The sequence below is a fragment of the Miscanthus floridulus genome, chromosome 19 (genome assembly GCF_019320115.1).
Source record: "Miscanthus floridulus cultivar M001 chromosome 19, ASM1932011v1, whole genome shotgun sequence".
In the NCBI taxonomy this organism is placed as follows: Eukaryota; Viridiplantae; Streptophyta; class Magnoliopsida; order Poales; family Poaceae; genus Miscanthus; species Miscanthus floridulus.
Window position 1 is genome coordinate 55,743,851 of NC_089598.1, and position 23,159 is coordinate 55,767,009.

Consider the following 23,159-nt stretch of genomic DNA (forward strand, 5'->3'; position numbering starts at 1 on the left):
AGGTTCTCCTGCCCAAAAGGACTAAAGCCTGATAGATCGCTCAATGCACCAGGACCTTCATCATGCTCGGTGATGAACTCTACAAACAGAGTCCATCAGGGGTGCTCATGAAGTGCATCCCCACCAACCAGGGGAAGCAGCTCCTCCACGAGTTCCATGTCGGGATCTGCGGACATCACGTGGCCCCAAGGTCGCTGGTTGGAAAAGCCTTTTGCCAAGGTTTTTACTGGCCCACCACACTACAAGATGCAGAGGAGGTCGACCGTAGGTGTGAGGGATGCCAATTCTATGCTCGGCAAACTCATTTGCTGGCACAGGAACTTCAAACCATCCCCATCACCTGGCCATTCCTGGTCTAGGGCCTTGACATGGTAGGACCCCTCAAAAAGGGTCTGGGCGGCTTCACTCACTTGCTTGTAGCAGTCGACAAGTTCACCAAGTGGATAGAGGCCAAGCCCATCACTAACATTCACTCGGAAGAGGCGGTCAAATTCTTCCTTGACATCATCTATTGGTTCAGCGTTCCTAAATGTATCATCACTGACCATGGGACTAACTTCATTGGAAAGAAGTTCCTAGACTTTAGTGATGGATATGGCATCAGGATCGACTAGGCCTCGGTCGAACACCCACGTACTAACGGTCAGGTCAAGCGTGCCAATGGCATAGTCCTCCAAGGACTTAAGCCATGCATCTTCGACCGACTCAACAAGTACACCAGGCAATTGGTTGTAGAGGTCCTAGTGATCCTTTGGAGCCTGAGAACGACCCTAAACTGATCCATAGGGTTCACACCCTTCTTCCTGGCCTACGGAGCTGAAGCAGTGCTGCCCTTTAACCTCGACCACGGCGCCCCAAGAGTGAAGGCTTTTGACCGCGACCGAGCCACGGAGGCTCAGCAAGATGCAGTTGACCTACTCAAGGAGGCCCACAAGATGACCATCATCCGCTCCACTCGCTGCCAACAAACTCTCCGTAGGTACCACGAAAGGAAGATCAGCGGGAGGATCCTCGAAGTCGATGATCTTGTGCTCCGGAGGACCCAATTGATGAAGGAAAAACACAAACTCTCCACCATGGGAAGGACCCTATACGGTAACCGAAGTAATCTGACCGGGCGCCTACCGACTGGAGGACGACAATGGCAACATTCTCACCAACACTTGGAACATTGAACAGCTATGTCGTTTTTCCCCTAAATTTGGTCTTACCGCTTTTTAGTCAAACACTTACTCCTGTAAAGCACCCCAGCCTGAACACTTCTAGCCTAGGTCGCTCAGGGGCTCTATGAGGGTATAATACTAAATACTACCTCTCTTTTTTACTATCACATGGTAACAACCTTGTCCCCAAACGGAAGCGCATTCCATTCTGTTGATTGCCCTATGTGACTTTGTTCTTACTCCTAACCGAATGCACCCTACCACGACCTACGGTTACAAGCAGCCGAGCCCCGCGGGCCATGCCCAGGTTCTTAAAAAGCTGCAGCCTATGGAACTAATGGGCAGGTGCAAAAAAGAAAGGACAAAACAAAAGCTATGCTAGGATAAAAACAAGGAATGGATAGTGATTCTATCACAAAAATAGAACTGATGTATTCATTGACACAAAAACTATTCACATGGGGGCTCACCCACGAACTCAACTATTACATTTTTCTAACTACTTCTACTCCAAATACTACTATGGCCACTCGACGACATCGCCTGATGCCAAAGGAGAGGCCATGGCACTTGCCATTGGACATAACCACCGCCACAGGGGCCCCGCCCGATTCCACTCCCTTGACTTCGGCGAGCGCAACAGGTACCTCAAGGGACCTGCCCGGTTCCACTCCCTTGACTTTGGCGAGCACAACGGGTACCTCAAGGATGTCGCACCCATAGATGCTTAGCACAAGAGCATGGAGCTCCTGACCTTCTCATGCAGTCGAGCCAGCTCCTGGGTAGGGATGCTACCACCGAGGTATGGCCACCATGGCTGGAAGAGATCTCATCAAACTTTATGAACTGGCCAACCTGAGTAGCTGTAGGCACGGAACCCTCCACCATCATGATCCTTGGCAACTTCCCCTCCGACAAGGCTCGCCCGATGAAGATCCACCGAAAAGAATCCACACACGGCTCCATCCCAAAAAAGGCCTCGCAAATGAATCCAGTGCGCCACCTCCTTCAGCAGAAGGCGCCCCTTCTTAGGCAAAGATGGCTAGCACTGCCTCAGGCAGCTCCAGCTTGACATCATGCTTTGGATTCATGAAAGGATCTGTGAGTCCTCCCCCTCGCTTACCCTCTCTCTCACTTAGGAACCACCATGGCATACAGGCACTCTCGGTGAGGAGGAAGAAGGAGGAGAGGCAATAGTTGGAGAATAGGCAATGGACTATGATGAGAAGCCCTCTCCCTCCCCCTATTTAAGGAGGAAACACGACAGCTGAAGAAGGGCAAAGGATCAGAGCAAAAAACCCTCTCCCTTCCCTATTTAATGCAGATGGGATACAATGGGATGCACCCTTCCCGACGAAATGACACCTAGTTAGATGGGACATGGCTTGGGTATGGCCCACCACTACCGCATGCTAGGCATAAGAACCAAAGCGCCACCACGCGTAGGCAGCTCTCCGCCTCCCTAGGCGGGACTTGGAATAACCCAAACAATGGGATCTCTGCCAGGAGAGACCATCGGGCTCTCTAAGTCGATTGAACGGCTTAGGAAAACACCAAGAGATAGGTAAGGAGCAAAGGGACACCCCATGTAGGCCATGCTGACTCCATCATGAATGACGAGCATGGGTCCTGGTTGGACATTTCCGATTGGAGCTCTTCAAACCCCGTCACTCGAGTCATCAAGGTAACACTACCGACCCTCGCTATTTCTTTATATAATTATTCATATATTCATACACGCATTCATTCCATACGCCCGTGCCCCCCGAACGATTCAGGCCCTGAATCGCCCGGGGGCTTGGGAACTAAGGCATCGCACATGCGGCGAAATGCATCACAATGCTCCATGTTGCGTCATGAAGCGGTAGTTGCCTCATTCAACATGAGCAACGACCAACTGGGGTACAAAGGCTAGCCCACAAAGGGCTCAAGGCCGCCTCGCATCAAATAGAGCTAGGGGAGAAAATGCAGATGAGCCCCGTGCGGCCCTCACCTAGTCTGCCCCAAAGCGGATAGGGTCATCTCAACCTTCTCATTCGATCCTAAACCTCTCGCCAAACCCATAGAATCTCCATCGAGGGGAGGCCATCGGGCCACCTGGGTCGGTCTCCGGAATGACCTAGACATCTACCGGGTTGCAGGTAAAGGAGTAGTGGAATGTCACAAGAGGACTATGTCAACCCCGTCACAAATGACGGACCTAGATTCCACTCAATCATACCCATTAGCGAGCTCACCAAGTGCGTCACTCGAGCCCGAGCGATCGTGGCAAGCAACAAAACTTAGCCCCTCCGATTGTGAGAAACCGAGGACGGAGTAGCGCAGAAAACTCAACCCGACCCCTACCAAGCCCAATGGGGCTCGAGGGCTCAAGACACCCAAAACACCTAGGTCTGTGACCATGAACTCGCCCCATCCCTCGGCTACGCCTCGACTGCACACCAAACGCCTGGGTCTGTGACCCCAAACTCGCCCCAATAGGATATGTGAGCTCCGCCTCGCCTGATCCCTAAACTAAATACCTCGGCTACATGGACTACATCGACGCTAGGATCCACAACTCTGACTGGCCCAATCCCATGGCGCGCACCGATGCCAGGATCCACGAGCTTCCATCTTGTCCGATCCCTAAAACTAACTGCCTTGGCTACGTGGGCTGCATCGACGCCAGGATCCACGACTCTGACTCGCCCGATCCCACGGCACACACCGATGCCAGGATCCATGTTTCCGCCTCACCCGATCGCTAAACTAACTATCTCGACTAAAATACACGCACACACGCCCGCTGACAAAACCCCACAGGCGATCCTGCCCGAATCACCCGGGGCCTACACCTATGGGTGCGCTCGCGCGCACCCGCTGACGAAATAAAACTTCCCCCATTGACAACACAAAAAACCCCCAGACAATTCTGCCTGAATCGCCTAGGGCTCGGGGGCTACACCCACGGGTGCGCTCGTGCGCACCCACCGTCAAGACAAAAATCCACCAGACGATTATACCCGAATTGCTCGAGGACTCGAGGGCTCCTGTCAGGTTCATAAACCCAGGGTCCCTCACAGACCAGCTTCCCAACTAAGGCTCGGCCTAGCAGGCAATGTTGCAAACAACGTCAACTCATGGGCCGGCCCAAGTACCTAAACGATAGGCTAGAAGGGCGATCGAATCATCGGCCGAAAGGCCTGGACGAGGAGGAACAGCGCCCGCTTCTGACTCTGGCCTGCCTCTCTGACCAGAGCGCTCGCTTCGGTCTCCAGCCCACCTCCGGGCGGCCTCTCCGACCGAAAGGCCTGGCCAAACACCACTTTCGACTCCGACCCGTGTCTTCGACTGGGGATGCACCAAACCCCTTCTCACTGCTCTTCTCCAACTGGCACAATAAGAGCCGACTGGGACCAACCGATCGGGGACGCCCGCTCAGTAAGGACTAGGAAATAGACGGAGAAAGTATGGTAGGGCGCACAAGTCAAACCGCAATAACGGGGACCGTACCCTGTACACCTGTAGAACAGTACTCTGCGACCTCCCTAGCATGACAGAACCCAAGCAGTGTTGTGGGCGCCGACATTTTTCCCTACAGTGTTGTAGGCGCCATCAACTCCCATACCAGACAAATAAGGTAAGGCTCCCCCCACATGCCTCTGGGCATCAACAGTGTTGTGGGCACCGGCATTTACCACACCAAGCGAACATGGTAAAACCCTTGCATGCCTCTAGGTATCAATAGTGTGACAGACACTAACATCTGCCATACCTGAAGAAGACGACGCAACCTCCCACGTGCATCTGACATTCAACAATATTGTAGATGCCTACCATTATCTTGTACCCGCCAGCATGGGTAGCAAGACTTAGCAGCATATGTACTCTCTCTCTCACTTGTAAGGCCATCCCCTTCATCTATAAAAGGGGATGCGCTCTCTCCCAAAAGTTAGGTTGATTTAGATCGATCAAGTTCACTAGTACACAACAATAGAACCACTAGGTTCAAACCTCGAGCACACGCTCGAACACATAGCACATAGTGGAGCTTCCATCACTCTCGGCCCCTTTGACCAAAGTCCGACCGGACCTCTTGTACCGTCCATCTTTCTCCTTCTCATTTGTAACCCCACTGCAAACTTCGAGCACCTAGGCTCAGGAATAAAGTCACCGACCGACTCAAACTGGACATTGGGCACGTTGCCTGAACTAGTATAAACCCTGTGTCATTAAGTACTAGGCCACCTCCGATCACAACGGACGGCAAAACTACAAATATTTACGCGTTGGTCACTTTCTGTACCAACACCATGGAAGGACCATTTAGAGAAAACTAATTGTCACGTGATGTGTCTTATCCGAAGAGATTTGAAGTCAAATTTTATTCACTCTCTAAAAAATAACAAAAATATTTTTTCCAATAAACACACATTAAAATAAATTTGGTATTAAAATTTATAATTTCTAGAAGAAATATTATGGACCTTGTTTATATTTTTTCACATTATATCTCTAGTAGAAATATTATTGGCCTTGTTTATCGTTTTTTTTCACACCGAGCGCACTCTTTTCCTCTTAATAATTATAATTGGTGAAAATTGTTCCCTCCAAATATCCATTCACCTTTCCCTCCAATTAATCCATGAATTTTTTTGACTCCTGCCATATATTGCATTGGACATCAAGTATATATATACATACATGGAGTCCTTTCCATCATCTACGGATCTACCAAACAATCAAAGCCAACTGACGGAGAGAAACATGCGACCACAAAGGTGCACAGCGTACTACTACTAGTATTTCTTTTTCTTTTTTTGCCAAGTCTTCCTCTATCCGGCCATCATCATCATTATTAGCCACCAATGATTACTCCTGTCCTGTGTCAAAGCCAAGGCCATGTATTGCCATGGCGCACGCCCAGATGCCTCTGGTGACTAGCTACCCCATGGATCCATGATGTCGATGCAGAAAATCTACCACCGTGTTGATCCGTCGTTGCGGCCTCCAATCCAGTTCATCGTGGCTGCCACCACCGCCGCCACCACGGTCGCCGTGCCTACGACTAGTGCCGCCATTGCCACGGCCACGGCCACAGTCGCCGCGGCAGCCACCACCACGGCCGCCGCCACTACGGCTTGCACAACTACCATTGTCGCCGCCTCCGCCATCTCTACACCGCAAGAAGATGCGATACCTCCAATTCCATACTGATATCTTGATTTCGATCTATGAATATGCTTCACATCCATACCATATTTGTACTAGACACCAACCTACGACACACATGCCTCCAGCCCAGTCCAAGTTTATATTTCTCAAATTATTTTTTGACAGATTGTTTCCATCCTTTGTATGTCTCAAATTATTTTTTTGGCCAGATTGTTTTTTTGGTAAAATGTCCATTAATTTGATGGCTATGTTTCTCCATCAATTCCATTGTTGTTTCGCAGGGAAAATGGCTCCACGGGTGCCTCCACAGGTGCCTCAACGAACAATTGCTGAAATGGATACAGAATTTGATGAGCTTGCCTCTGCTTTATCCAAAGATCCAAGGGACCAATTGACCTCTGGTATAGGTTTGTTTTATACATTCAGCACCACCAAATATTTCTTTGCGTAAAAATTATGATGTATTGTAGCATGTTGCATCAAGAGAAATTAGGAAAGCTACAATTTTCTGCAGCCTCATTTGTAATATAATGTTTCTATATTGCTTCTATTGTATAAGAAAACTTACATGATCTTTTGTTAAGTTCATATGATGTGTCTTCTAGTTGTCAACAACTTGACTTATTAGTACTGATAGCGATTCCATTAATAATCTCCATGAGAACATGCAAGTTCTTGACTTCTTGTTTAATTGAATGCACCATTACTTGTTCATAGATCTGAATGAGAGCTACTATGAACAAACACATGGGGTTTGTGTTCATGCCGATGTCAAAAATCCTAATTATATTACTTGCAACTGTGTTCACTTGCATTACTTCATGTGCTGATGGTACAATAAAAGATAGCCATTTCTGTTATATTTAGTTATGTAAATTTTACAAAATGCCTATTTTTGTTTCTACAGGTGAAATAACAACCAGGTTACGTTCACGTGGCTTTCGAACTGACAATGAACGTGATCAATTTGATTCAGATGTGGCAATGGATGAAAATAATCAAATAAATGCTGCAACACACAACACTGAAGGTGTTTTGCTAATTTGAAACCTGCTTCTTTACACCATTGTTTATTTCGCTGATTTAGCTAGGTACTGTTATGTTGATCTACATTTATTTCTTTATATGACATAATAACAAGTGCTACATTTAGCATGTCACAACCTGTTATACTAATCTAAAATTTGATTCTTGACACTATAGAGTACAAACATTACATTTAATTACCCTTGTTCTTTTCCCTAAAGTAACTAGGCCTTGCTAAGAGTGGAAGAAAACTTATAATTAACAATCAACTTTGCAAGAGAAGAGCAAAAGGAAAGCATATTGATATAAAGTTCCCTAAAGAATTTGCAAAAGTGTGTGGAGAACATGCTAGTTTATTTAAAAGTGAGATAATAGTTCTTGTAAGAACTGTACCACTCCAAGTGAAGAAGTGGAGGGACATGGATAAGTTTCATCCCGGTACTACTACATCTGTTTGGAGAAAACTAAAGGTGACCTACTTTTCATATGAAATGAATATATTTGGCATGCATAGGTTATCATTGCATTCAGTGGCTGGTTATTATAATATATCTTTGTTGTACAGCAAAAGTTTTCTGAGCTTTTAGAAGAAGATAAAGATTGTGCCATGAGACAAGTAGAGAGTCAATATAATAATCGGTGTTACCGTCTACTTCAAACTTACTGAAATAACAAGCCAAGGCCACAACATGTCTCACCAGAAGGTTGGCAATGGTTGATAAGGAATTTGTGGACAGATGATGATTTTCAGGTGCATACAACTCATGTCCTAAATTACAGTGTTGCATAATTGTTAATGTTACATTTATGCTATTTGTAAACCAGAAAAGGAGCAACCAAAACTCTATCAATAGAGGAAAGCAAGAGATGGGGTCCAAAGTAAGACCTAGATCAATTGCTCAAATCGCTTACGATCTGGTGAGAAAAATAGTTACCAGGCAGATTTTTTTCTATTACACATCATTCTGAATTAGTAAATATATGTTTTTGTTATTCTAATGCAGCGAGACCTAGAAACTGGTGAATGGCCTACTGCTATGCAAGTTTGGAGGGCTACATATCAAAAGGCTGATGGGACATGGTCCATTCCAACAGGTGAAGAAATAATGGTATGACCATATTACTTCCCTTTCTGATGGCATCTCTAGGTTTCACATTTGTCAATCTGTATCCTATCTTTTGAACTAGGATTAGGTGGAAGTGGTGTGTGTTTTGTATGAAAAAGTATGGTAGTAGAATTATGTATGACTCTTTCATGGTTATTATCTCTGCAATGTAGTCTCTGTATTGTTCATTTAAAGAGTTGAAAAGTCTAGGCACTACGAAATGTTTGCAGTATCTCTAATCATGAACAATATCATTTTATTAGGTTGTTTGTAAATTTCATATATTATTTAATTTGTCTACAATTTTCAATTATTAAATAACATGTTTGCAGATTTTTTTAAACAGTAGCAACTCTGAGAACATTTGGATGTTACACTATCCTATAGCTAATTTGTGCTCATACCTATATTCATTATATGAACGTTTTTGCCTGTTGTGTAGTATATGAGTTCTTAATTAGTTTGTTTTTATGCTTTGCAGACCAAACTACATGAAGCTATTGGGATACATCAAGAAATGATTTCTTCTGCGCCCATGCCAATAGTGGAGCACTTCGCACTAGTTCTTGGTCGAAAGCCAAACCATTCACGTGGTGTTGGCATTCGTGCTATAAACCAATCAGGCTTAGGAAAGAATCAGATTGCAAGCGCAAATTGAGGCTTCTGAACAGCGTGAAGCTGCAGCTCGAGCACGTGCAGATGCTGCTGAGCAACGTGTTGAGGCTGCTGAGCAATGAGCACAAGCTTTGGAAAGCCAAGTTTCCACGGTGGTCGAAACAAATGCACAACTGCAAGAAGAGCAGCAATCCCAACGTGATGAGCTGAGTTCTTTGCGTCAAGCACAGAGTGGAAGTTGCTCGCCTAGTGAGAGAACAACTTGATCATCAAATGGCTGAATTAATTGCACGCATTGGTGCCTCGCAGCCTCCAACGTCTTAGAGTTTAAACACTTTAGTTGAATAATTATTGTGAGACTTTAAAATAGTGTCAAGAGAGTTATTTTGAGGTTTGAGTGTTCTTAGTTTTATGTAATGCTTGAATGCCAAATTTGAATTATTGAAATAAATATTATTGGTGTAGATTTGAAATAATCATATTGCTATAATGTGCATTTATTGAGCTATTTTTGTCACTACAACAAGGATAATAATGATAACTTGGTCGCCACAACATCTAATGTGTTTCACACAATTGAAACTTATCTTATGACAAAACTTGTCCTGACTAATATTTTCCTACAAATGCTATGCTTTTTTGTGATGAAACTATTGATACATTTTGTCTTGTCAGTTCTCACAAAAAGATATTTTTTTATGACAAAGGTTTGTCACCGTAGTTTACATGTGAGGATTAGTTTGCATCACAAATGAAAAGTATTTGTGTTAACAAGTTACCACTTTTCCCATACATATTGTGGTACACAATTGGACACAATTATAATTTAATAGTGAGAACAAGCATCGACACAACAAACTCAAGTAATGGCGAAACTTCTGTCACCAGTCTTTAGTGACCACAAAATTTGTCACTTTTACAATGGTAACTGTGACAATTATATTGCCATAGATTTTGTATAGTTGTGGCAACTATTATCACCACTAAAAACATTATGAGTGGCATTATTTTTTGCCACTAATGCATATGTTTTTGCGACAACGAATGAGCCACAAATGGTCCCGTTACTAGTGGCAGTACAATTTGTCACTAATGAGTATGGTTATTTGTGGGGAACAAAAATTCATCACTAGAGTATTTGTGAGGCGAGTATTTATGGCGACTAGTGGTGATTTAAAAATTCACCACAAAGGCTGGTTTGTGGTGAAAAAATAAGCTTTTATGATGATAATTTTTCGCCACAAAAACCCTTTGCCCTTGTGGTGTCCTCTCCTCCTCTAACATCATCCAGTCTCTCCAATCCCCATTTGTTAAGCCCAACATCGATCAGGGTTACAAATACCGCGTTGTCTAGCAAACTCACGCATCTTTTATTTGTGATGTTTAACGAATAGGTTGGCGTAGTCAGGTCCATATCCCCTCTTCCGTGCAATTACTTGCCTCTTCTTCAGTTCATCCAAGAACTTAGCTTGACCATCATAACATTCCCACCTGCATTTCCTAGTGCTCTGTTCAAACGAAAAATTATATCATATGTCTTAGCAAAAGAAATAAAATACGATTTCATGTTTACCACAAAAATAACCAACCTCATCATACTCAACCATATGGCCGCAATAATGGCCTATTCCAAGCTCTGAAGGGACTAGGCCATAGTTAGATTTAACACCACATTCACACATGACAGCAGGTGCTTTGTAAATTACCCTTTCTTTCTTCTTTTCCTTAACCTTTCGCGGTTCTTCCGGCCATTCGTTCTTAGGACCATACAACCACTCCTTGAAATGACACTTCGCCATTGAAAACACCTAAATAAGTAGAAATTAGTACATGAACACATATAGCTCAACATTTCAACACATACACTTTGCACTTACTTCATGCTTGTTTGGACACACAAACTCCAACGTATTCTCAGGGTTTATCACAGCTCGATCTCCACAATCGCATAGAGGAGGTTCCTCGAGTCGTCTAACTGCGGCTAGGTGCTTCTCCTTAAGCCATCATTGGCGGAGGGTTAGGGGGGTGGAACCCACCTGCTTGAAGTGCTCACTGTGGATGTCTCCCTCTAAACTAATCATCGAAAAGGAGGTACCTAGGATCAAACTTGTCTGCACCATCGATCCACTAAAGGAAAAAAGCACCTCTCATGGTCCTACACAACGAGATTCCAACAAAATATTAGTAGCATACTTACACAAATAAAGAAAAAGGATAGTAGAAATAATTTCTTACATTAAAACGACTACATGTGTAGAAGCAACGCGCCGCTGTGTCCTGGATGTTTCGATTGAAAAACATAGGACCGGGAAACCATAGTCATAGTTAGGGACAGGGAGGTCAGGAGGACTGGGGGCATCTTTGCTAGATGCACGTCGGGGTATAATTCTCGAGGACGACCCCGTTTTCACCAAAACTCCTCTAAAATATTTCTTGCATCTAACAAAACTGGATGTAATTTAACAAACAAAACTCAAAACATCACAAATAATTGTCAATGCGAACCATAACTACAATACAACCAATTTCGTTCTAAGAACCGAAAGCAATTAACATTAAACCCTAAACCTAGGGTTTCCCATTTTATGCACAACAATGAACCCATAATATAACTGCATGCGCCTAGGTTTGCTAGCTTTTTCACGCCTTGGCATCATCCTACAGGTTGTATAATACATATATTGAGGGATAGAATGAAAACCTAAGTGATGACGATTCTTAAGTTAAAAATCTGACTAATATATACCGAATCGATGCGAAAAAAAACTAGGAGGGGAGCGAGGATACCTTGCTCTCGAAGATCTACGGATTAAATCAAAGTTTCCAAGGTCCAATATGTCGATTCGTGAGGTAGGGTAAAGTGGGGAGAGAAAAACCCTGAGAGGGAGGAGAAAGAAGAGAAAGAACGCTCAGGCAGGAAGGTTGGGCCGGGGTTAAAACAAAGGCTCGGCGCCAGTCACTTTAGCGCTGAGCTCGGCGCCAAAATCTACAGCGCCGAGCTTCCTGCCATGTCACCTTCCACGTTCGCTTCGAGCCTAGGAGCTCGGCGCCGAGACGTGTTAGCTCGGTGCTAGCATCAATGGTGCCGAGCTAAGGGTCCATATTCTGAAATCTTTTCAACAGGGGTCTATTTGTGAGAAACTTTCAAAAAAAGGGCTAAAAAGTAAAAAATTCGGACGTATAGACGACCTTTACTGGACTAGTACGTAAACATGGAATGGAACCACAGTGTGCAGAAAAAAAACTATAGATGGACTAAATGGGCCAGATGTAAGGATCATGGGCCCTTGATTATATCCCATTCAGGTTTTAGTGATTATAAGATTTTTCTCGATCACACAAAAGGTTTGTGCACCTTTATATTAAGATAGAGAAAAAATTGATACAACACAGCTAAGCGACGCCCTAGGGGGTCAGAATAGTTTTACATGGTCGTTCGGACCCTTCCTAGTGCACTAAAAGCTATGTTGTTACATTGGATACTGATCAACCCGATTTGCAGCGCCGGCTAAGAGACCTATGCCCGGGCTGCCAAGCGGCGGCGGCAGTGGCGCTGCTTGTGCGCATCCACATCGCTGTCCGGTGGGAACAACTCATGAAATGACTGCATATTACCGGGGTCGCAGCTAAAGATTTCTTTGTATGCCTTCAGGGCCGACATCGACGGCGACAACACCCCGCTAGTTAGTTACAGGCGCTTCAAGACAAGGTACTCACCTCGCTTGGATGCCGGGATATGAGATATGCTTTGCGCCGCTATCCGCTTGCTCCTTTTGGGAAGCACGCACATCCGTGGTCGGCTGTATCATTAGAGCAAGCTAGCAGCCTAGGAATGGGAACATGGTCCACATTTCCGTTCCCATATTCCAAGAACTTCTACGTTCCGAGAATAGGATTGTTCACGTTCCCACGTTATAAAATGATACCCCAAGTTTCCGTTCCCATTCGGGAATGAGAATGGAAACATGCATGGCTGCTAAGAACAAGCTCTTATGTTTTCAGTCAACATCCTTCATTAAGATGTATTACACAGGTTCACTTAGATCCTAGAGATACAAGAAAACAAGTGTTGTGTGAAGTTGGAGAAGAGATCAAAAAATCAAGAAAATAGAGAAGATTGACTCGATTGGACGATCCGTGTCTCATAAATATGAGAGTGCCAAGCAAATAGAAGTTGTGTTCACTGTTCAGTGATGCCGTGGTTGAGAGCACTATCCAAATGAACAGGCAAAATAGTGCGGCAAAGGGTCAAACAATATGATGTGCAATCTAGATAATCCACAGAGATTAGGGTCAGAAAATCTATAGACTATAGTGGCGTTCGATGAAGCACAAAGACAATATGATGTGCAAATCAATAGGACGGATGGTCCACCATTGAAGAGAAGTAAAGCGCTAGACAAATGATGTCAACAAAGGGAGAAACGGCTAGTACAAATGCTATAAGGACCAGATAGTCTGGTGGAGGAAATCTGTGAACACATCATTCGGCCAATACAAAAAAAAATGCCAACCTTTTGCTAACGTCTATTTGTGGGAAGAATATATGTATATCCCATACCACTGGTCATTTGGGGTTTGTTAAAGTATGTCAGATCTAGTGCAAATCTAGGATCACTCGCGAATCACCATTTGAGAGCTTAGTGTTCACATCCAAAGGTTTAGTTGTGCTTAGTACCATGCTTAGCATAGAGATTAGGGTTTAGCTTATGAACTACATTGTTTGGGATTTGTGCACTTGTAATCTAGAGAGCCAAAGCAATTGGAGCCTTGGTGCCTCTCCGGCAACATTGACTCCCCGAGCTTGGTATGGAAAGGCAGCAACTTGGTGTGTGGTTGACGAGGAGAGACCCTTGCCTTGGTGGAGAAACTCAATTGTGGACAACATTAATGTAACCGAGAGAGTTGGGTGGTAGTGGTGAGTCTTAGCGGTTTGAGACACTTGCCTTAGTTGATGCAAGCCTTTGTGGCAAACTCAACACCGTGACCGTGGGAAGGCTTGATGACCAGGAGCATACCTCGATGGAACTCCAACATGGATTAGAAATTGTGTTTTGGCAACTAAAAATTTGGCACCATGGGATTCATCATCGTGTCTCTAGGAGTTTGTCCATCTTTACTCGATCTCTTTACTTACCATATTTAAGCTTCTGCATTGTGCGTGTCTTGTGTGACCTTTACCATTTCTAGATTACTATAGGCTAGTTGATAGGTTTGGTTATAGGTTGCTAAACTCTTTGTGTGTTTCTAGTGTAAATCAAGCAAAGTCCCAAGGCTTAAACTTTTAAGGAGCCAATTCACCCCCTCCTCGTCTTATGTCTAATGGACTCTATGACTCAAAGTTCCCTACATAGGACTAAATGGATTGTTCTGAGGCCTACATTTTTGGCCCAGACCAAGCAAACATGGCATGGCACAACCAAGCATTGGGCCTATGTAGTTATGGTCCATAGAGGCTTGCCATGATTGGTTGTTGCCTAGGCCCGGCCACTTGGCAACATGTACGTGGCTTGATTAAATGTAGACCTATTTCCTCGCCCCCCCATATATAAACAAGTAGGTTCCCTTCCAAAACCAAACCCTAACTAACTCGATCCTTCCCCTCCTCAGCCACTGGCTTCTGTTCCACTTGGCTCCATCTTCATATTCTCCTGTAGAACTCCGAAAGTGGCTTCTCCTCCTACCCCTCCTACTTCCACGGTGTAGTCTTGGCCACCACACAGGTGGTGGCAATGCAGCATTGAAGTGAACTCGATTTGTTTGTGTACAAATGTATCGATGGATGACGAATTTGTGTGAGACTGGCTTCCCATATGTGACTTATGAATGTACTTGATTTTCTTTTAACACTCATGGTATAATGACGGTTCACTCCTGAAACCTTCCTTCTAGCATCGTCATCTCTTTGTAGCGCCATGTCGCCACTATATGTGTTGTCACTACTTGTAACGCTTGGTTGTATAACGTGTCAATCTATCATGAGGGCAAGGGCGACTTGTTGATTACTACCATCGAAAAGGGAGCTGGGGATTCATATTCAACAGAAATGTGTTGAACTTCAAAATATCCATAAATATAGTTATAGTTGTTTCAAAAAAAATTTGAAAACAAGAAAAATATGGAGAAGCCATGTTGTAAATTATATCCATGTAAATTTTGACATCAAATTAAGATGTATTTGTGATAAAAATAATACTTGTTGAACAATCCAAAATTGTGTGTTGGTCTGATGGTGCGGAAAATGTGATACATACATGGTAGCTAGATATTTCTCGGGTAGTTTTGGGAATTTTTCCAATCTAGCACATTATCATAGGTTCTTTACATTACACATAAATGTGTGATCCCACTTTAATTTGGCATGGGGTGCCAAAATTATTATCTAAGATATGTACCCTATCCGTCGCACAAAGAATGTCATTCTCACTTTTCGAGAAGTCAAGCATTTTTAAGGACCAATTATATATAAAAAAATATTAATATTTATAATGCATAATTAGTATTATTAGATAAATCATGCAATATATTTTTATAATAAGTTTTTTAGTGATACAAATATTGTTAATATTTTATATAAAGCTAGTCAAACTTGAGAAAGTTTGACCAGCACATATCCCATAACCCTAGTTATTTGGACCGGACCGGACCGGCTGTCAGACCGGTAAAAGACCGAACCAGAGACTACACCGGCTCGGTTCACTTAAAAGACCGTTCATGCAATCAGACCGCTAAAAACCAGTTGAACCGGCCGGTTTTTTAAGGAACCGGTGAACTGGCCGGTTCTGTCTGGACCGTCCCGGTCTGGAGCTCTAGTCTCGTAGCGCGCGCTGTTGTCTCCTCCTGCCCGTGTGCATATCTGCCGCTGGGCCCAACCTGGCTGCTACTGCTGCCTACACCTGTGAACGTTTGGAGGACGTGTGTGGGCTGTGAACGTTTGGAGAGTGACGTGTGCGTGTGTACATTGCCTGCCACGCTTCATGCACTTCTTGACTTTGGATGCCGCATTTTTAATTTTTTAAAAATTGAGCTCTCTTAATTAAATAAATAATATATCCATCTTGATTATTTTGATGAGCTCTTCCCAAGAGTACACTCTATTTCAACATTTGAGATTACTTTGATAACTGTAAGTATTTAAATTACTATTTAAGTCTTTTTGGAACCAATTAGTAAGTTCTCTATATATTATCTTTTCATGCATATTTTTTTATATATAATTGTAGCTAGATTAGCTGGAAAATTGTTAAATAATTGTGTTCTTTATTAGATTATTTGTATATATGATCAACTATATGTTGCTAATTATCGGTTATATTTCATTATATTACACCGGTTTGAAGTATTTGTAGGTTGTTCAATTCATCCGGTCCAAAATTATCGAACCGGCGGCTCAACCGGTTCTTAACGGTTGGACCAGTGAACCGACGGTCTCACCGGTTCGATTTCCGGTCCGATCCTAATAACTATGCCCATAACGTCATTCCTTTTGGGATGGAGTGTTTCTGAAGATTTTGTTCATGATTTAAATTAGGTTGAGTTAAACAAATATGCGCCCTGTTCGTTTGGGCTGGTTTGGCTTATAAGCCATGGCTGAAAGTATTGTTGGTTGGTTTGGTGTGAGAGAAAAATATTGTTCGGTGACTTATAAGCTATGGCTTATAAAGCCAGATACGAGCCAACAGGATGAAAACCAGTAAGAGAACAAGCCATGCATCGGAATACATGACGACCATTTGTATCAATTAATCAAATCCATTCAGTTATATAACGGTTGACCCCATAACGTTGCAAGAGCAAACGAAGTGAGCAAAGCAAAGAAACACTTGCACTGGTCGTCCCTCCCGACCAGACAAGAGCAATTACGGCACAGCCAATTACGTGTCCACCCTCGACGACACGGTTCCTGGTGAATTCATCAGTAGAAGATCATGGTAGCGACAGCAGCAGCAACGCCGGTGATGGCAGCTCCGCTTCCAAGGGTAGCAGCACCGGAGTCATCAGCAGCCGCCGGTCCCTCAGCAAGCCCGTCAGCGGCAGGGGACACCGCTGGCGCGGTGGATGCTGCCGGGGAAGGGACCAACTCCTCGTCCGTGGAAGAAGAAGAAGGCGGTGTAGTAGAGGCGGTGGTCGGCGCGGCAGCTGGACCAGACTTCCTAGACGAAGACGATGGGGCCTGCGCGGCGGCGGGGGTGGAGGTGGCGGCAGCGGCTTCGGGGGCCTTAGCGGGGGCAGTAGTTCTCTTGGCTCCAGACTCGGGTGCCTTGGCAGGAGTGCTGGCGTTCGGTGACTCTGCTGGGGCCTCGGCCACCGCGCTGACGGCAGCGACGACGAGGATGTAGAGGAGGACCGCAGCTGTGATGACGCGCGACATTTTCGTTGGCTGGCTGGATGTGGTGGTGGTGACGACGGAGGGAGGGGGTGCAAGGTTTGTTTCTTGCTTTGTGGGGTGAGTTGCAAAGGGAGACGGCCAAGAATTCTTATAGGTGTCGTGTTGGTAAGCTTGAGAGGATGGGAGGAACTCCCGTGGAAACTTGAGGTGGAGACGAAGCTGAAGGACGCCCGTCCGTTCCGCGCCATGTTTTTCAAACGGTTGACGATCCACTGGCTTGTGGGGTCTGTCCAGTTATTATGCATGGTTGCTTTTTTTTTAGGGGAATTATGCATGGTTGCTGGTTGGTGATTGTTTCTGCTGAGCGGATGGGCCTCGGTCATCATGTTCGACCTGAGAATTGGTGGGCCTTGAAGCTTTTGGACGGTGCAAGTTCCAGTTAGGCCCAGAGATGTACCAGGACTTGATTGTTCACAACTCACACAGCAGTAGCTCAGGTGCAGGCATATTTGGCACCCTGCACAGATTTTGTTTGGTACAGCTATGAAGATAAGTGTTTCCCAAATAAGAGCATCTTCAACGGATTTCTTATATTGCTTAAATTGTTTTAGAGAATATATCTTTAAAACAGTTTATGATATAAGCAAGAACTGTTGTAGCAGCTAAAAAATCGGAGAGAGATAAAACTTTTAAGTATTTCTTAGAGAAAGGGGAGAGAGGGTTGTCTCTTTATCTAGGAGAATTGGAGAACGAATGCTCTTTTAGAAAATCTCAAAATTATAGGAACAGGAAATCTACTGCAGCGACTCCATGTTCTAGAAAAAACTGCAAAAAAAAACATAGACATTGACTTATAATTTCAGCTTACTTTAGCCATAAGTAGCTTAAAAACTATACCAAACAGGCCCATTATACACTGCTAAAAAGCTACTGTCTATACCCTAGGCTGAAGAACAATTTACATAAGCAGTTTCAACCACAGGTTTTTTGAAATGCCGCAGAAATCTGAACTACAGCTCAAGCAATGCAGGCCTCAGGACTGAATAAATATGATTACAACACGAAACAGCTGTCAGTTTACAGTTCTCACTCCACTACCACCGGAACGATTCCACAAGCACCTCAACTCAAGCCAACACGTACAATTACATCAGCAGTTCAACATTATCATACATATGCTACAATCAGAAGGGGCCACTATAGTACAAGGACCTGCAGCCTTGACCTTGCCTCCGCAGCTATATTCAAGTGCTCCTCGTCAGGGTTCTCTCTCGCTGCCGCGAGAGCTTCAGCATACGTAATCCTTTCCTGCTCTATCTTGTCGACCTCAATCTTGTCAATTTCACTCTGATTCCATGTTTTGATGCATAGCTATTAGCTTGACATGATCAATATTTAGTGCAAAGCATCTAACCAGTTTTCTTTGAACAAATATTTCCAATTTCAGCATCCATAATAACATTGCAAGAGAAAAACAGTACTCCAATTATAATGTACTAAATCATAATACAAATTTTCAGTGTAGCGTCAAAATTTTATTCCCAAATGATTAACACTTTTACGCAATTTTTTCCCAGATTGTAAAGAACCTCGTGTTGGTATATAGTAAGGAGTATCAACGGGTAGCAGTAAACCACATTTTAGACAAACATTTTAGACAATGCAGCAAACATTTAATATAATGCAGCAAACATTTTAGACAATGCAATTGGTGACGCCCCCAGAGTGTTTATGTGACATTTTAGATAAAGCAGCAAACATTTTAGACAAAGCAATCAGTGACAACCAAGGTGATTCTCAGGAATGGCAAGCTACTTAGACAATTTAAAACACCATAACACTAACTTACAGTCCATCCCTTGCTTTAGTTAAGACATTTAATGGTTCAAACAAGTCAATGGTGCTCGAAGGATGTATGCTCACCATTGATTGAAGTGCCTCTAATTCATATGACGATGGTATTGTATCATCATAAGAGTCACTTGAAACATTCTCTGAAATTTTTTCGAAAAATGCCATCAATGAGCTTATCTCGAATCCCATATTCGACATATCTCCTTGAAGATCTTCGACTTTTTTATTTGACATCTTTACCTCCCATTCCAGTTTCTCTAAACAAGCTTGCTTGTCTGCAAGCATAATCTGTAGGAGGACAAAGAAAATGTCAGGTCAAAAATAAAAATCTTTTCCCATCAATAAACTCAACAATCATTTAATTTTAGCATCCTTACCCAAAAAAGAAAAAAGAAAAATTAGTATAACATGTGTAAGTAGAAACTCAGTATAAGTGAATCATCTGAAGAGGAAATATGTACAGCCATTTATATACGCAAAAGTAACAGTAGATTACTCAATGTCTAAATCAAAGGGTATGCTGGAATTGACAAATGTTGATTCAATCCAGTGCAAGACAGCAAGCATAGCTAATTTGCAGTATCCTCAAAATGAGAATGAGGAACTTTCATAAACTGTGTGTAATGACATTAAACAATCAGTCAACAACCCAGGTATCTTGAAGATATAAAATTTATGAAGTGTGAATGTAACAGCTATGGCTTTGTGCATGAATCATTGTGACAGACTTTCTGACTATCGTTCTAAGTAGAGGTTGTTGTAGCCTTTAGAAGGACGTTTGCAAGATAAAGTTAGCCTATGCATTACATTAAACTAGACTTACGAGCTAGGCCGATTATATGGTTCGATAACAACAGTAAATGTTTACTTGGACTGAAACATATAATATTGCTCGTCACAAATATAAGCAAGAATTTTGTCAAATTTTGTGATAGAAGTAGTCGCCAGTTGCTAAGAAATCTGATTTTGCGTACAGGAGAATAACATTTGTATTGTAACTGTATTTAACATTTAATATTTTTTCACTCACAGGGTGCCAACTTTGATGGTAGCGCAGTTTTGTATCACTCCTTTTCATGTCAGAGTTACAAGGAAAATATATAATTTAAACAGATTTTATGGGTATAAGCATGATAGCTAATTCAGAACAGTAGTGAATCATAATCGGCAGCATTTTACCTTTGCATCATGCAACTGAGAATTGGTAGATCTGATCAAAGCTTCTTTGTCAGCCACCAGGCGCCTGAGTTCATCGATGGTTGCATATGCCGCATTCATCTCAGACACGGAGCTCTCCGCGGATCTTAGCACCTCCTCCTTCTCGAGCAGTTTCTTTTGCAGTTCATCGATCTGCTCGCGCAGCATGGCAACCTCATCCTTGGGCTTATTTTCAGCTCCGGAGAGAGAAAATGGCACAGCCGAGCCACTGTCGCCGTTAGAGTCTGGGGCACTCTTCTTGGCTGAATCACCAGGGTCTCTCCGTTTTTTGGCGGATACGCTCTGTGGCAACTTGACACTTTTCAAATCGCTTGCCTGTAAGAATGAGCATCCATTCGTAAGTTCATCACTACCAAATCCAAAGAGCATTTGTCATGGTAGTTTTACAATAAAGAATCACAAATTGTCATTCTGAGGTCTAATCTGAAAGAGGGGAAATCGCAACTAACATCGAAGGCCGACAGAGGCACAATTACAGCATCCAGCGACCATTCTAGTTCATAATGTATCTCAGTAATTAGTAGTAAAAGAATTCACATAGTAATTAGGATTCATGTATTTCACCTCTACCTACAATTAAGGCTGGATAACGAGCCGGCTCGGCTCGTTTGGGCTCGGCTCGTTCTGGCTCGTTAAGATAATGAGCTAGCTCGGCTCGGCTCGTTATCCTAACGAGCCAGAAAGCCAGCTCGGCTCGGCTCGTTAAAAGCTCGAGCTGGCTCGTTAAGCTCGCGAGCCAGGTATAAAAAATACACAAAATATAATATTTGCATTTATCTAAAGTTTGAGAATAATAATAATACAAAAGAAATGAATCTAACAACCTTAAATCGAATAAAAAATTAATATGCGCTAATATATATACAAGTATAATAAAATACTATAGTATTCATGCATCTAACTACCTTAAATAATACTTTTTTTCCTGAAAGCTTGGCTCGTTTAGCTCGCGAGCGGCTCGCGAGCTGGCTCGAGTTGGCTCGTTATAGCTAACGAGCTAAAATCTTGGCTCGGCTCGGCTCGTTATCTTAACGAGCCGAGCCAAGCCAAGTCGAGCCAGCCACGAGCCGAGCGAGCTAATGAGCTTCGAGTTTTTCGTCCAGCCTTACCTACAATCAAACTTTAAACCTGGGCAGAAACAGTGTCTGCTATTAAAATTCTGCTCATGCACCAAACAGGTTGACAATATTAAGGTGACTCTACTTGGGTCAAGTAGCACAAATTCATTCAATATTAAATTACAGAATCGAGAAACTGTCGCAACTATCTGCTTCAAACTCCAAAACATACATACAGTCCCATTTCCTAAACCTATTCTAAACAACCACGACATTTGAGACAGTCGCCAGCAGCATGCCTATGGTGCCTATTTTACCCCATCTTTCAATACAAACCCCAATTCATACACAGTTTATCCCAGAACTCCGATTAACAATTCCCTAGGCCCTGATAAGCAATTGAAGACCCCGATTCTAAATACTGATACAGCTATGGACATTTTTTTTAAAGGAACTATTAGCAGATTAACAGAGCAGCCAACGCACCTAGAACCAAACAAACTCGATGGAACTGGGCACCGGACATGTCGCCAACATGTCAGATTCGAACGTAAGCAACCGACGCAAGAATAAAATCGGCAAACCCACAAACTATCAAAGGAACAGAAAGAAAGATACAGGGGTAAATTAGGGAAGAAAGGGGGGAAGAAGGCGGCAACAAAACCTTCTTGGGCGGCGCCGGCGTGTAGACCAACGAAGTGCGACGCGAGTAGGCCGGGTTGGCTCTCCGGTCCTGCAACCAGGAAGAAGAACCAACACAGAACAACGGTCAGGCCAGCAGGAGCGCGGAAACCCGGGCAGCGCCCCCCCCCCCCCCCCCCCCCCCCCCCCCCCCCCCGGCGAGATCTGCGCGCGGCACCCGCTAACTCACCATGAGCGACTCGACGAGCGGCACCATCTCGACGAGGTTCTTGAAGAGCACCCGATCCACGTTCCCGCCGCCGCTGTCGCCGGCCGGTCCGCCATTGCCGGCCTCCGCCAGCTGCGGCTGCGGCTGCGGCTTGTGGGATCGATCGTGCATTTGGTATTCTGTTTCGAATCGAGTGGAGGGGCCCCTCGAGTGGAAATCGGAAGAAAAGAGGTGGAAATGAAACGGGCTGGGCCTGGGAATTGGGACGGGAATGGAAATGGAAAATGGTCGGGTGATGTCAGCCACGGGTCGGGGTTTAAGGCTTTTCGAGGCGTTGGGTTCGGATGCCCGACCGGGTCGGCCCGGCCGGCTTGCTTTTCTGTTTTTTCTATCTACGATACGAAGCTTGAAGAGGAGTCTTGCCGGAACAAATGGAGACGCTGGCTTTTGGCAAAAGTGCTTGGCCACTGATTACCAGTGGTTACTGGGGGAAATGCAAGTGGGATCTGGGTGCTACGCATATAAAACTTGCTTGATACTCCAGTTAATAGTGGAGATAGCGTCGAGCTCAGGGCTGCTACAGTTTATATATAATCGATCATCGACATAGTAACCAAATTATGATTGTATAAAAGTTCCTTTTGAGATTTTTTTCTACCTTTTCTTAATCTAGGAATACTACATTTCAATAGTCAATCATTAACACGGTATTTTTCATATTACCACCATTGGGTGATAATAATTAGATAAATTAAAACACCTGAGATTATGAGTTAGATAATA

At 43.9% G+C, this 23,159-nt stretch overlaps 2 protein-coding genes and 1 pseudogene across 3 annotated transcripts; 1 reads left to right on the forward strand and 2 right to left on the reverse strand.

Moving 5' to 3' along the window:
- Positions 1-1,726: 1,726 nt before the first annotated feature.
- Positions 1,727-9,511, forward strand: LOC136526063 (uncharacterized; annotated as a pseudogene).
- A 7,288-nt stretch (positions 9,512-16,799) lies between these two features.
- LOC136529731 (classical arabinogalactan protein 6-like) lies at positions 16,800-17,510 on the reverse strand. Its single transcript, XM_066522798.1, has one exon. It carries the CDS (start codon positions 17,436-17,438, stop codon positions 16,983-16,985), a length of 456 nt encoding a protein of 151 aa, XP_066378895.1. The 5' UTR covers positions 17,439-17,510; the 3' UTR covers positions 16,800-16,982.
- A 923-nt stretch (positions 17,511-18,433) lies between these two features.
- On the reverse strand, positions 18,434-22,619 carry LOC136528313 (protein MICROTUBULE BINDING PROTEIN 2C-like). 2 transcript variants are annotated; one of them, XM_066521258.1, is made up of 5 exons: positions 22,398-22,619; positions 22,191-22,259; positions 20,430-20,783; positions 19,320-19,538; positions 18,434-18,767 (listed from the first exon to the last, which is right to left on the reverse strand). In XM_066521258.1, the coding sequence occupies exons 1-5, from the start codon at positions 22,545-22,547 to the stop codon at positions 18,594-18,596; spliced, it is 966 nt and encodes a 321-aa protein (XP_066377355.1). In that variant the 5' UTR covers positions 22,548-22,619; the 3' UTR covers positions 18,434-18,593. The 2 variants fall into 2 exon arrangements, with proteins under 2 accessions (XP_066377355.1, XP_066377356.1); XM_066521259.1 differs by having other exon boundaries at positions 18,434-18,743; positions 22,398-22,613.
- Between the last annotated feature and the right edge of the window lie 540 nt (positions 22,620-23,159).

Coding starts and splice junctions, on each gene's coding strand:
- LOC136529731 (XM_066522798.1), bottom strand. CDS start 17,438: ATGTCGCGCGTCATCACAGCTGCGGTCCTCCTCTACATCCTCGTCGTC.
- LOC136528313 (XM_066521258.1), bottom strand. CDS start 22,547: ATGCACGATCGATCCCACAAGCCGCAGCCGCAGCCGCAGCTGGCGGAG. Junction 22,260..22,397: donor CGCTCGTCGAGTCGCTCATG/GTGAGTTAGCGG, acceptor TCCTGGTTGCAG/GACCGGAGAGCCAACCCGGC. Junction 19,539..20,429: donor CTCAGTTGCATGATGCAAAG/GTAAAATGCTGC, acceptor GTCCTCCTACAG/ATTATGCTTGCAGACAAGCA.